The sequence below is a fragment of the Bos indicus x Bos taurus genome, chromosome 2, assembly GCF_003369695.1.
Source record: "Bos indicus x Bos taurus breed Angus x Brahman F1 hybrid chromosome 2, Bos_hybrid_MaternalHap_v2.0, whole genome shotgun sequence".
Classification (NCBI taxonomy): Eukaryota; Metazoa; Chordata; class Mammalia; order Artiodactyla; family Bovidae; genus Bos; species Bos indicus x Bos taurus.
In genome coordinates this window covers 122,028,766-122,043,140 of record NC_040077.1, presented here as the reverse complement: position 1 = coordinate 122,043,140, position 14,375 = coordinate 122,028,766, and the positions used below count along the sequence as shown (strand labels likewise).

General features: G+C 52.0%; 1 protein-coding gene across 1 annotated transcript in view; it reads right to left on the bottom strand.

Moving 5' to 3' along the window:
* The window catches only part of NKAIN1 (sodium/potassium transporting ATPase interacting 1), a 45,868-nt gene extending 32,455 nt beyond the window's left edge, over positions 1-13,413 (bottom strand). The window contains exon 1 of the mRNA XM_027517871.1: positions 13,337-13,413. Coding sequence (XP_027373672.1) covers positions 13,337-13,390 — 54 coding nt within the window. The 5' untranslated portion in view covers positions 13,391-13,413. The remainder of the gene's footprint in view (positions 1-13,336) is intronic.
* Positions 13,414-14,375: the final 962 nt, after the last annotated feature.

The window sequence follows — 14,375 nt, the reverse complement described above, 5'->3', positions numbered from 1 at the left end:
GGCAGGATCTGACTGTACTTCATGACGATCACTGGGCTGGTAAAAGGCCCACATCTGAAAGCTGGCCCCACGCTGGAGAAAAAAAAAAAAGGAATTTCCTGGCAGTCCAGTGGTTAAGATTCCACACTCCCAAAGCAGGGAGCATGGGTCCAAGCCCTGGTTGGGGAACTAAGATCCCACATGCCACACAAGGCTGTCAAAAACAAACAAAAGCTGGTCCAACGTGAACCCTCAGCTCTAGCAGGACAGAGCTGCAGCGTGTAGCAGAACCATCTATCTTCACATGTAAGGGAGGGGCTCCTGGAAAGTCAGAGACCCCTGGGGGACACAGAGCCTGCTGCCAGGGTGACCACCTGTCACTTGGAGAAAGAGGGCAGCACCCTGCAGAGGGTCAATGAAGGGGAATTGGTTATCATGGCAACCTCCCCTCAGGTGGGACAGGACAAAGGAAGAGGAAGTCTGTGGTCCCTAGGTATCCACCCCATCCCCAGGTGGGAGCATCACAGTCCTGGGTTCCTCCTCAGACCGCATGTAGCCCAGCATCTCCTTCTCTGTCCACCTGGGCCCCAAGTGGCAATCTCCTCCCCTCCCCATCATGAGGCCACACTGTCCTGCCACAGTCTAAGGGCTGGGGGGCTGTCTCCTTGGTTACAGCCCAGGCCCTTGTATCCATGGTGACCCTCTCTCAAGAGGCCCCAGATCCTCATCTGCTAGGCCAGCAATGTCCTTTGCCAAGGCTGGTTCTGGGAGCAGTGACCCAGATCAGGAGTAGGGCTCTTCCATTCTTTCTTCAGTTGGCACATGGTGAGAAAAAGAGGTATAAGATGATTCAACACATTACCTTCTGCTAGGAGATGGACACAGAGGGTGCATTAAATAGCTTCCAAGGGCCAACTTGAAGATCAGGAGAAAGCAAACTGCACCCTCAAACCCAGTGAAGTACAAAGCACAGGAGGGTTCTAGAGTCCGAAAGGCCTGGGTTTGAGTCTTGGTGCAGTTATCTTGGGCAGCCAGTGTCACTTTTTGAGCCTCAGTTTCCTCACCTGTACACTGGAGATATTAGTATCTACCCTCTAGAGTCCCTGCAAGATTCAGTAAGAAAATGCGTCTGACTGAGAAGCATAGTGCCTGGCACCCCACTGCGTCTTATCTTCCTGTCCTCAGGTTCAGGAGGAGGAACGCTGGCTCCCTCTCTGCTGGTGGGACCCCCGCTGCTCAAGAGCCGTGGCTCTGGGCTCAGAAGCACTCCATAAACATCGACTGCTCGTGCTGTTAGTATTACTATTAATCAGCCATCAATGAATGGTAAATTGCTTCCTCCAGGTAATTTACATTTCCTATTGTCACTGTAATCTTCATTCAATGCAATCTGATACAGGGATGTTTTCTAGAAAGCAGGAGCCATATTGTGCTTCTTAGTTTTCCTGCAGTGCCTGGCTCCGGTCCTGGCAGGGGCACCCAAGCAGCTCAGCATGGAAAGGTCTTGGAAATCACCTACTCTAACTCAGCGTGCAAGGCAGAACGCTCTCTTCCCTGGCTTTATCAAGCGCTTGGACGCCTCCAGGGATGAGGTCCTTATTCCCTGCTGAAGATGGACTAGGGCCTGGGACTCCATGGTGGCTGAGTTCCGTGGGGTGAGCAGGAGCTGAATGGGCAACTGCAGGAGTTGGGGTGATGGGAACTCCCGGGGCCACCCCTACGCCCTAGCAGCCCCCCTTCCTCTCCCACTGAGAGTTGATAATAGGAGTGGTTCTAATTATGCTCTAATTGCTTTCTTCCAGGCAGTTTTCTCTGGAGCCAAAGAGTTCAGAGTTCATGAATAAATGAAGAGGGAGGAAGCAGAAGGGATGTTTATCGATCCACAAATCTCCGTGTGCCAGTGTCTGCCCCACAAACGCTTGGGCATGCAGCTGTGTACAGCTGCATGTATACATGCATGCGTGCGTGCTAACTCACTTCGGTTGTGTCCAACTCTTTGCAACCCTATGGACTGTAGCCTGACAGGTTTCTCTGTCCATGAGATTCTCCAGGCAAGAATACTGGAGTGGGTTGCCATGCCCTCCTCCAAGGGATCTTCCTGACCCAGGGATTGAACCCTATCTCCTTATATCTCCTGCATTGGCAGGTGGGTTCTTTACCCTAGCATCACCTGTGAAGCCCCTGTATACATACATACAAACACAGAAATATACAGACCACAGGCCCCAGATACCTCTCTCCAAAGGACTGGTGGGGGGTGGGGAGTGGTAAAAGGAAGGTAACAAGAAGTGTGCGAAACTGACTTTGGGTTCTAGCCTCAATTCTGCCATTGACTTGCACTGTCCTTGTGTTAAGTCGCTTTAGTCGTGTCTGACTCTGTGCAGCCCTGTGGACTGTAGCCCGCCAAGCTCCTCTCTGTCCATGGGATTCTCCAGGCAAGAATACTGGAGTGAGTTGCCATGCTCTCCTCCAGGGAATCTTCCTGACCCAGGGACTGAACCTGGGTGTCTTACATCTCCTGCATTGGCAGGCGGGTTCTTTACCACTAACTTATGCAAATCCTAGTTTTCCCAGCTGGAGAGTATGGAGGGGAAGTGATGTGTCTTGATACCCTCCTCTCAGAAGACCCAGCCTTTAGGGCTTCAGTGGGTACCATCCAGCTAGACAGAACCGTGGGTGAGGGCACTGTTGCCCTCAGACTGCCCTCTCATCTGGATGCCTCCTTCCCTAAGAAGAACTGGCCAAGCAGCCAGGGCCTCCAGGGAGGTGGCAGGAGGAACTCACGCATGTCCATGCTGGCAGGATGCCTAGTAAAGATAAGTAGGGGCTCTGGACTTGAGCTTTTGGGGCCCTGGGCAAGGCACTTGAACTTCTTGAGTCTCAGTTGCTTTGTCTGCTAAACGGGAATGAGAGATTCTGTGTGATGAAGGTTCACCCAGAACATATAGTGAGTGGTCTTAGCCAAATGCTTAGCATACAGAAAGCATCTGGTAAGTGGCAGTTATTATTGAGAATACTGTCAACACCATACAAGGTACAGATCGATGCCTTCATAACACATGAAGAAACTAAGGCACAGAGAGGTTAAACACCTTGCCCCAGACCATGCATTATATGACAGGATTTGAACCCAAGCCCACCTGACCCTGAAGCTCTGGGGTCCAGTGTCGCTTCTCTGCTGTGTTTGATCATTTTGGGCCCCAACAGTTGGCACATAGTCAGTACCAGCTCTTAGGGACATATGGATATTATGGCATACAGTATCCATAATATGCTGAATGACAGAGAAAGGAGGTAAAAAAAAAAAAAGAGAGAGAGAGTATAACAATATGCTCTGTTTACAGTGACCAAGGTTGGGGCAGATTATTAAAGAACTAGACCAAGATTTCCTTCAAGGTCAAATAGAAGGGCTGGATCTGAGAGACCCCAGGACTCATCCGTGGCTGGGGCCAGGCCGGGTGGTGATCAAGGGGTTCTCGGTGTGTACTTTTAGAAGGAAATCTTTTCACCCTTTATGACTTCCACTAAGAGGCCAGTTAGCCATCCTGACTCTGGCATCAGCCAGACCCGGCTGTGTCACTGCCTTGCCGTGTGACACAGGGCAAGTAACTGCTCCTCTCTGAATCTCAGAGGCCTCCTCTAGGAGGTGAGGAGAAGAGCGGTCCAGCTCTGGGGATGTGGGATGACACAGGTGAGGCCACATGCTAGAGGCCAAGAGTGGGATCTGGTGTCAGCCTGTCAGGTTTGTATCCCGGCCTGACATAACTGCCTGTGGCCCTGGAGTCTGCTCCTGGAAAACGGGGCTCGCAACTGTCTACCACACGGGGTGCAGCGAGTGTGAATAGGCTACTCCAGGTAAAGCAGTCGTGACATTAGGCAGTGCTTTGAAACGCTCCGTAAATCTTCTCTATTGGACATTTTACACATGGCGAAACTGAGCCCTGGAGCAGGGCGAAGACCTCTCTGAAGTCATGGAGCCAGTGCACAGCAAAGCCAGGACCGTGCGGGAGCCGGCTGTGTGCACGGCTCCTTGTCCAGCCTGTGTCCAGACTGGGGCTCGATAACCTCAGACCTTTCACAGCACCTGGGCCATCCTGCTCCAGCCTCGAGGACTCTGGGGCGGGGGGAGGGGAAGCTGACGCTCCTGCCTCCTGCCCTCCCAGGTGGCTCTGAGGCTAGCTCAAACCAGCGGGGTATGTCAGAGGGCAGGGAGCACCTGGCTGGCCCCTCCACTCCCGGGCTGGCCGCCGAGACCTCGGAAACAATCTAGGGGTCCAGGACCAGAACACCATTTGTCAGCCCTGCATGGTGGTAGCGGGCTTGTCTCCATGGCAACAGTGCAGTGTGAAGGCATCCTGGCAGCATTAGGGAGCTCGCTGAGTAGTATAAACAGAGGCTGCAGTAGATTACACGCCTATTATGAGCAGTCTCGGGCTCTGAGCACTGGTAATTATGCCTAATTGTGCATTTAATTGTGTAATTGAAAACCCACGTCTCTGGTTCAGGCTGGGGCTGCAGAACCTAACACCCCCACCCCCAAAGAAAGAGGCGTAGAAGCCACCCCACCCTAATAATCCCAGGGCTGCCTCTCCATCGAGGGCTACGGGTAGCCGGAGTGAGCATGGAGTAAAGTACCTGCAGACTTCTACTCTTCCCCACTTCAGTGCCAGGAGCTCAGCCAGGCTCTGTGATTTGGGGTGGTGGGGGAACAGGCTCAAGGTAAAGGGACATGGCGAAAGCACAAAAGTGCTCACAATTTTCATTATTCATAATATATACCATTTTGTACGATAGCCACTGTCCTCTCAGGACCTAGAATCAGCATCTCGTGCCTCCAAAGGACTCAGATCATCATTAGATCGGTACACATCCAAGTCATCCAACCTACATGTTAATCCTTAATCACTATGACAGACAGGGAACTCACCACTCAATGGTCAGCCCACCAAGGCAGAGCCTCTGTAGTTTGAAAACCGCTGATAGAGTTCAACACCCTCTCCTCCATCCCCTGGTTTCATAGACTGGAGAGAAAGAGGCCCAGAGAGGGACAGGGCCAGCTCAAAGTTGCACAGCAAGTGAGTACCAGAATCCTGGGATTCTGCCTTGCAGCTGAGGGCATACTTTGTACCCTAAAGTGACCAAGAATCATGGTTCTGGGCAGCAGCAAGAATCATGCCCAGAACTTTGTAGATGCTTCATAAATATTTGCTGAATGCCACTCAGGGTAGGGTTAGTTGAAGCAATGTTTGCCCTCTTACCCGACAGTATTTTATCTTCCTGGGGTGAGGAAGTTCCCCTGAGGTGGGCCAGGAGTTAGTGATGGGTTAGAACCTCCTGCTCTGAGCCTCTGTAGCCTGAGACTTGATTTTACAACCAAATATGCCATGTGGGCATTTGGGATAGGGAATCTCATTCAAACAGACAGCAGAAGATCGAGGGACAGTAAGGCGGAAGGCCACACAGATTTAGCAGAACCTCTGCTTCAACTAGTTTAATAAAAGGACATGTCCATTTCCTATCCCACGATATTCAGGTTCATAGAATCTGCTGTTTCATTTCCAAGGCATTCCAGAGTGAACCCTGGGACTTCCCTGGTAGTCCCGTGGTTAAGAATCCACCTTCCAATTCAGGGGACGCAAGTTCGATCCCTGGTAGGGAAATGAAGATCCCACATGCCATGGGGCCACTGAGCCCAAATGACTGCAAACTGCAGAGCCCACGCGCTCTGGAACTCGAGTACCGCAACTAGAGAGAAGCCCATGCACCACAACGAAGACCTCGCATGCTGCAACCAAAACCTGACACAGCTAAAAACAAATAAATATATAAAAATTTATAAATAAAAAAATAAGAAAATTATAAATAAATTTACTTAAATAAATGTACTTTTAAAAAAGAGTGTGAACACTCTGTGGGCTCCTAGGCAGCCTATTTTATCTCCAGGAAGGACAATTCTTTGAGGCACATTACTAGTACCCTGATTTAGAGAAGTGCAGGTGGAACCTCACAGAGGTTAGGTGTCTTACCCAAGGTCACCCAGCTATAAAGAGACAAGAGATGGAACTCAACCCCCAGCCAGACGACATAGCTCAAGCTCTTCCCAGTTGAACTCCCTGCCTCTGGATGTACTAGCTGCTTTGAAAGGCAGGGGCCAGGAGACCAGGGTAAGCCATCAGAACGCACAGCCTCAGCAACTGCTCTTCCAAAACCCCGGTACTTGGCTGGCACAAGTCCCAGGGAGGCGTGCTTTGCTGCCTGAGGCTCTCCCTCGGTCTCTGAATCACCATCCTTCTCCCTCTCCAGGACGAGCAGGGAGACCAAGAGCATAGGACTGGGGTCCCCCAGACCAAAGCCATCTCCACCCACTGTGGCCAGGAGCCGGCCTTTAAAAACACACCTCTGCACTTCCCCGGCGGTACAGTGAATAAGAGTCCACCTGCCAATCCGGGGATACGGGTTTGATCCCTGGTCTGGGAAGATTCCACATGTTGTGGAGCAGCTAAGCCCATGTGCCACCACGACCAAGTCCGCGTGCCTACTGCCTGTGTTCCACAAGAGAACCCACCTCAATTAGAAGCCCATGTGCTGCAACAAAGAGCAGCCCCCTGCTCCCCCCAACTAGAGAAAGCCTGTGCAAAGCCACGAAGACCTAGTGCAACCAAAAATAATTTTAAAAAACCCCACATCTCTGGTCTCAGCCTGCTTCCCATCACTCACTACTCCCTGAAACTAGAGGAGAAAAGAGACTTCAACCATCAGAGCTGACCATCTCTACTTGGTCCAGATTTTGCAACTATTCTCAGATCCTTTCCCCTTGATCATTTATGTGATGCCTAGACTGTATCTTCTGTTTCCTTGGCAACCAGTCATTTCATTCTTCTGACTTCAGTATGCCCATCAGTAAATGGGTATAAAGACCGTCCCTATCTCATCGAGTTGTAATGAGGGCTGATAAGTCTTCAATACAGGTTAATTTCTTGGGTAATTTGTTCTTAACCTGTGTCACAAATTCTCTTAAACCTAACACAGGCCTTGCGGTGAGTAGAAGTGGGGATGCTGGATGGGGTTGCAGTTGAATAAGCAGCTCAGACGGTCTGGCATCTAGTCATCTAGTAACAATTCTTTACGGATGAAGGAAGATTTAGATTATTCCATCAGCTTCCACATCCTGCATCTCCCAAATCCTACAGAGGGCACAACAGGGCATGCAAGGTAGAAGGTGTGGAGTTCTAGATCTGATGTGTGAATCCTCTTCTGTCCCCAGTATACAGGTGGCCGTGGATAAGCCAGATAGTAACAAGGGACAAGGTATGTAAAATGCTTAGTGTAGTGCCTGGCTCACAGCACACACCAAATAAAAAGGAAATCGTTCTTATTATTTTTTCTGGCAGAACCACACATTTTCCATATAAAGAAACTAAGACTTGGAAAGTTAATGGGTATGAATCTGATCACTAAAATCTCTAATCCAGGCAGAGATGGGAGCTGCAGTGACTTATCCGAACCTCAAGGCCACAGGGAGCACTTGCCTGGGCCAGTGCTGTCGGATCATCAGCTCAGGGAACACCCTCAAACTGCCATGGGGTACCATGGTTATTCTGATTACTTTATAGCAGAGGCTCAGAGAAGGTAAGAGACTTTGTGGAAGTCACAAAGCAAGGCAGCAATGTCTGCCTGATCCCAGAGGTACTGGTCTTTCACCCCTCTATGCCAGATCTCAGCTGCTGCTGCTGCTGCTGCTAAGTCGCTTCAGTCGTGTCCGACTCTGTGCGACCCCATAGACGGCAGCCCACCAGGCCCTGCCGTCCCTGGGATTCTCCAGGCAAGAACACTGGAGTGGGTTGCCATTTCCTCCTCCAGTGCATGAAAGTGAAAAGTGAAAGTGAAGTCGCTCAGTCGTGTCTGACTCTTAGTGACCCCATGGACTGCAGCCTACCAGGCTCCTCCATCCATGGGATTTTCCAGGCAAGAGTACTGGAGGCCAGATCTCAGAGTGGCTGCCATTTATGGGGTACTTATGTCAAATTCGCCCAGGCACCCACCCCTGCAAAGGAGCAGAACCAGGGTCATATGTTGCCCCCTGCCCCAATCCAGGGTGTTGAGGGCTGTTTGGCCTTAGTCTGTCCATCTGCAAAAGGGACTTGATTACCTGAGCCCCTATGTTGTCCAAAGGGGTATAGGGAACAAAGAGGGCCAGTGCTCTGACTCTGAAGCCGGCCCCTCCCCAGGAAGCCCTGAGCATGCAGATGCAGCTGCTTCTGAGCACAGGCCCCTGCAGAACCCCGCTCCCTCAGGTCTTCACCATCACTGCTGCTAATAACGACATCAATCAGGTTGACCACGTTTCACACCATTACTCGCAGCTCAGCAGGAAGCAACATATTTCCCCCCCTCATCCACTACCTTCCAGAAAGCAAAGAGCTTTCCAGAAGGGAAAAGAATAAAATCGGTGGGTTTTTTTTTTTTTTTTTTGAGTACCTACTATGTACACGGCAGCTGGCCAAGCCCTTTTTCCAACTCTGAAGGGTAAGGATAACTCTTTCTCTTGGACAGAGAAAGACACCGCGGCCCAGAGGAACGAATGCATGTGCCCAAGGTCACCCGGAGCAGGGACAAGAACAACCATGGCAATGATGTATTACTGACCACTCACGGCTCACGGAGCCCGGCAGGTGCGTGATCCTACTGAAATAGTACCATTTCAGTTTTCAGATAAGGGAACTGAGGCTTGACGCAGTGAAGAGACTTGAGGCCACAGGCTGTTGAAGCATGAGCAGCAGAGTGACACAGGGCAGAGAGGGTGGCTCTCTGCTCAGGCCAAAGAGCGCATGAATCTTGGTTCCGTCACTGACTAGCTTAGACCTCTCTGAGCCTCGGTTTCCTCATCAGAAAAAGGGGCTAATAAAAACCTCTATCACATTTTGTAGGGTAACAATAAGAAGGATAAAAGCTGTAAAATAGCTTACGTTTATCGATCGTTGAACACACACTAGGCACTCTGCCAAGTACGTGACATATGTAAGCTCATTGGGTTAAATGAGGTAATGCATATAAAGTGCTTAGCACAGGAGTCCAGAAAATGACGATGGTGAAGAAATTGATGATGATTCCCTTGTGTAAATCTCCTTGGTTCATCCTCTTACTGGAAGAATAGCATAGCCTGCAAGGTTTCAGGAAGGAGGTGAACCAGGAAAGAAGGGCAGGGGAGGTAAATGGGAAACACACAAAAATTAGGAATAACATTAATAATGTCAAGATGATACACCAGGAAAGGAGAAAGCAAGGGACCCAAGATATTCCACATAGTGGAACCAGACTGAGACACATGGAAACCTCCAGGCCAGTCTAGACATCCTCCCAGTGTGCCAGATGGGCAGAACTAGCAGGACCCTAGAGACACAGACCAGTGGTTCTTCCCATTTTAAGATGAGGAAAAGCCAAGGCTTGCAGTAGGGAAAAGACTTGCCCAGGTTCACCGGATGTCAGTGAGGAAGGCTTGAATCCAGGCCTCCAGACTCTTAGCTTCGTGTCCAATTTCGTGCTGCTTCCCACAAAGGAAGAGTGCAGGATGGCCCTTGGATATGTCTGGGTCACAATTCCGGGGAAGCATCTCAGGATACACATCATTAAGATAATAACAATACAGACTTCCCTGGTGTCCAGTGGTTAAGAATCTGCCTGCTGACGCAGGGGACACGGGTCCGATCCCTGGTCCAGGAAGACCCCACATGCTGTGGAGCAGCTAAGCCTATGGGCCACAACTACTGAAGCCTGCGTGCTTTAGAGCCTGTGCTCTGCAGCAAGAGACGCCGCTGCAGTAAGAAACCCATGCACCGCAACTAGAGAGCACGCCCCGTTCTCCGCAACTAGAGAAAGTCCGAGTGCAGCAACAGGCCCAGTGCAGTGAAAAAAATAAATTAAAAAAATTTTTCTAAAAAGATAACAACAACAAAAAGTTACAGTTTAAAAAAAAAAAAAGTTACAGTTTACTGAATGCTTACTCTGTGCCTGGCACAGTGCAAGCTATATGCATTTAACCCTCACAACACCTCTAAGGATTGGGCACTCTTTTCTTTTTCAAAAAATATTTTTTTATTTTGGGCTGCACAGGGTCTTTGTTGCTGCTCGAGCTTTCTCTAGTTGCAGAGGGCGGCGGCTACTCTCTAGTTGAGGTGCACAGGCTTCTCATTGCGGTGGCTTCTCAGTTTCCGCAGGTCCCAGGGTGCAGGAGCCTCAGGAGTTGCAGCACGTAGGCTCAGTAGGCATAGGCTCCAGAGCACAGGCTTACTTGCCTTGCAGCACAGGGGACCTTCCCGGACCAAGGATCAAACAGGTGTTCTGCATTGCAAGGCAGATTTTTAATCACTGGACACCCAGGGAAGTCCCCCGGGAACTGTTTCTATCATCTCCATTTAACAGATGACAAAACGTGACTCAGAGAGGCCAAACAACTTGCTTATGATCACACAGCTAGGAAGTGACAGAGCCAGGACTCAACCCCATGTCTGTCCTGTCAAACTCCAGAGGCTTGTCCCCTGTACTTGTCTACCTGAACAGTTCAGCCCTCACCCGCTTCTTCCACCTCTAGTGCACCCTCACATCCTACTCCCTCACCCAAAGCAAGTCTAACCCAACTCCAGAAGTGTTTAGAACTGGGCTGTTTTATTGTAATCATCAAACCCCACATGAGAAAGAAAAATGATACAGTTCTTCTGCAAAAGTTTTTAGCTGAGAAACATTTAGCGGCCTCTTCCTTCTCTGCCCCTTTCCACTGGATGAGAAAACAGGCTCCCTTCTCCCTGGGATGGTCAGGTTGGTGAATTCTACCATCCAGGAGCACATTAACGAGACTGCGAGGCAGCAGAGGCTCCTGGGGATTAGCGACAGCTGAAGGGACCCACTCTGCAATCGGCCCAGACAGAGCAACAGACCCAAGAGACCAATTTCCAAGTCCCTCCTTGGAGCACCTCCCCAGATTATCTCATGGAATGCTCACAAGCTACCCAAAGGCATCCAGCTAAGACTCAGAAGAATCAGAATCCCACCCAGGTCTTGTCGGATTCCAGAGCCGCTTATGCTGGGGAGCCCTCCAAGTGGAAAGGTGGGTTTAGCTGAGCTAGGGAGAGCTACGGAGGCAGGTAAGAGAGAAGCAGGGAGACTGCCTCGCCACCTTCATTTATCTACAGAGAAGTAAGCACCCCTCATCACAGCCAGAACTACTTATTTTCCAGTAAAGAAGGCAAGGGAGGATGCTGGTCAGCTGCCTGGCTTCATAGCCCCTAACTAGAGAACTCAGGACCAGTAAATTCATAGGATCGTTATGATAATTAAATGAGTTAATACATGGAAGAGTGCTTACAAGGGCACCTAGCACCTAGTAACTGTTCCCTAAAGCTAAGGACTGTTATTATCATCAACAGAGAATACGGTGGGTCAAACTGTTAATACTGCTTATCTCTGGAGTATAGGACTGGGCATAGAAGGAAACGTCTTTATCTTCTGCTCTATTTGGTTATTTATTGATTTAATCATTTTATAAAATGTGTATGTTACTTTTCTTTCTTTTTCTTTTTTATTTGCAGCAAGTGGATCTTAAGTTGCAGTAAGCAGACTCTTAGATGCTGCATGTGGGATCTAGATCCCTAACCGGGGCTTGAACCTGGGCCCCCGACATTGGGAGCAAGGAGTCTTAGCCAGCGGACCACCAAGATGTCCCTGTATATTACTTCTCTAATAAGAAAAAGTCCTAGTTTAAAATTTTAAAATAAACTCAGAAAGAAAATTCCTTGGAAAGTTTCAGAACTTTTTGGAATTTTATGTTCTTGAAAGGAGATAAAGAAGGGTGTTTCTACCGGGAGCCAGGAGTTGCCAAATAACTGATTCACTCATTTACTTTACAAATATTAATGGAGTGCCAGGCACTGTTCCAGCTGCTGGGGATTTAGCACGAACAAAACAGATAATCTCTGCTCTTCTGGAGTTTCCATTCTACCTGATCTTAATTAATCCCCCCTGCCAACCTCAAGGATGAGCAATTCACAGAGAGGCTGACCAAGATGTCACTTGCCCTGCAGCCCACAGCTGGGAGCAGGGCTCCAATCTTCAGGGTCCAGCTGTTTGGGCCGCTGTCCAAGAGGGCAGGTCTGTGGATGGAGTGTTCGGGGCTGGGGTCCCCAAGAGGAAAGAAGAAAGATGAATGGGGTGTGTGTATCCACACTCAAAGCTTCCTTCTGCTTTACTGTATGTACACACCAGTGGTGGAGGAAGGGCAATGGATGCAGGCAAAAGTGGAACCCAGACCAGACCTCTTTACTGGTTAGATCTCAGCTCTAGCATAGGCAGGAGATCCTGGCCTCTCCTTAATCACTTTCCCAAACTCACTTGCCAGAGTCTGTATTGAGGGGCAGAGCTGGTCCCCTTCAGCCCCCAAATTCACTCCCCTCACTTCCCTGAGACAAGAACCTGATTTCCCTGAGCTGAGATTATGTACAGTGTCCCCAGGTACTCCCACCCTCCCTGGGCACCCAAGTATCTCCACTCCCATCCTTGCCAGCCCTATCTCACCCACTCCACCCCCCCACACCCCGCCCCTCTGGTGGAAAGACTGACAATGCCTATGGCTAGGGTTGTCACAGCCAAAGCAGGGAGGGCAGTCCCGCACCTGGTTGATCAGCTGGCCCAGGACCTAGTAGCTCCTTGTGACCCTCTCCAGGGAGGGGCTCTTAGGCCTGCCCAGTCAGGAGGGTGGAGGCAGGCAGGAAGAGCACAAAAGAGTGAACGGTTCTTGGAGTCTAAGAGCCCCCCACACACAGATGAACATGGACCAGAAATGGTCAGAGATCTAGACACATACCAAGGAGAAACGCGGAGAGAGACACACACAGGAGCAGAGAGTTTGTGAGAAACGCTCAGTGGGGCGGAGACCAGAGGCAGAGACCCACGCAAACGAGTGATCTAGAGGAAAACACACGGCAGGAACCTCAAGGGATCCACACACCCGCCTCGGACACACCCCCAAGCCCCGGAGAACCACACTCCCACAGCGCATCTCCCCAACAGGAGGCCACTCGTCCAGTGCGGGCCAGTCGCGTGGAGCCCCAGGCGCCGGGCGGGCCGGGGACTCGCGCACAGGACGCACTCGGGGACCGGGGAGCGCCGGGCGAGAGGCGCACACAAAGAGACAGCCGGGCCAGCAGGAGCAGGCTCCGCCCGTCCTCTCCGTGACTCCAGACCACCCCCAACCCCGGCGCTCGCCCCAGACCCACACCCAGACCCACACCCCACCCGCTCGCCCCGGGACCCCGCCCCGCCGCGCCCTACCCTACCCGGCCCGGCCGCCCGGGCGCGCGGCGCTCACCAGCTGCAGGCAGCAGAAGGCGACCAGCGTGCAGCGCCCGCTGCACTTGCCCATGGCTCCGGGGGTCGCGCGCGCCGACCGCCGCGGCGCCCCTCTAGTTCGGCGGCCGCCGCCTCCTCCGTGCGGCGCGGGCTCCGCGTCCTCCGCGCTGGGCGCCCCGGGCGGCGGGGCCGGGCGCCTTAGGGCCGGGCCCGGGAGCGCCGGGTCCTCAGGGCTGGGGCCGGCCGCTCGCGCTCGGAGTCCATGGTCCGTCCGCCCGCGCGCCGGCTCTGCCGCGCCTCCTTTGTCTGGACGCCCCGCTGCCGGGCGCGCCTCCCGCCCCGGGGCGGTTGGAGGGGAGCGCGGAGAGGGGAGCGCAGGCACCGAGCGCGGCGCAGCGCAGAGCAGCACTGCCCAGCTGGGGCAGCCGCCCGGGTGCTCGGCGGCCGCGGTTTCCCGGCCCCACCACGTGGCTCGGCTGCCGCGGCTGCCGAGAGGGAGGGCAGGACGGAGAGAGAGAAGGGAGAGAAGAGGAGGGGAGGGGAGAGGAGGGGAGGAGAGAGGTGGGGCGGGGCGGCCAAGGAAGCGGAGGGGTGGGGAGAAGGGGTAGGGAAACCGAGAGCAGAGCCGAAGAGGCAGGGAATGAAGTGAGCAGAGAGCAAGCTTGGGTCAAACCCAGACTTCGCAGCTCGCTCGCTGTGTGACCTTGGGCAAATCACGTCACCTCTCTGGGCCTCCGTTTTCTTAACAAAATAGGAGCAATAATGATTGCTGTCGTGTTGCCACAAAGATGAAATGCAGTTACGTGAATCAAGCGCTTAGTTCTGTGCCTGGTCTCCCGAGAGTGTGGAGCATGCCTCTGTCCACCTTGTCTCCAGGGCCTGGCGGCTCCAATCTCGGCCTCTATTTCCTTCCACTCCACTTCCCATATCTGCTACCCATCCCAGCCTTCCTCCAGAGTTCTTCCTTCTCTCATTTCCTCTACTGACATTTACTGAGCCCGACCTGACTGCATACACACCCCTGGGGCCCCTATGATCCAGAAATGAGCCCTGCAGCG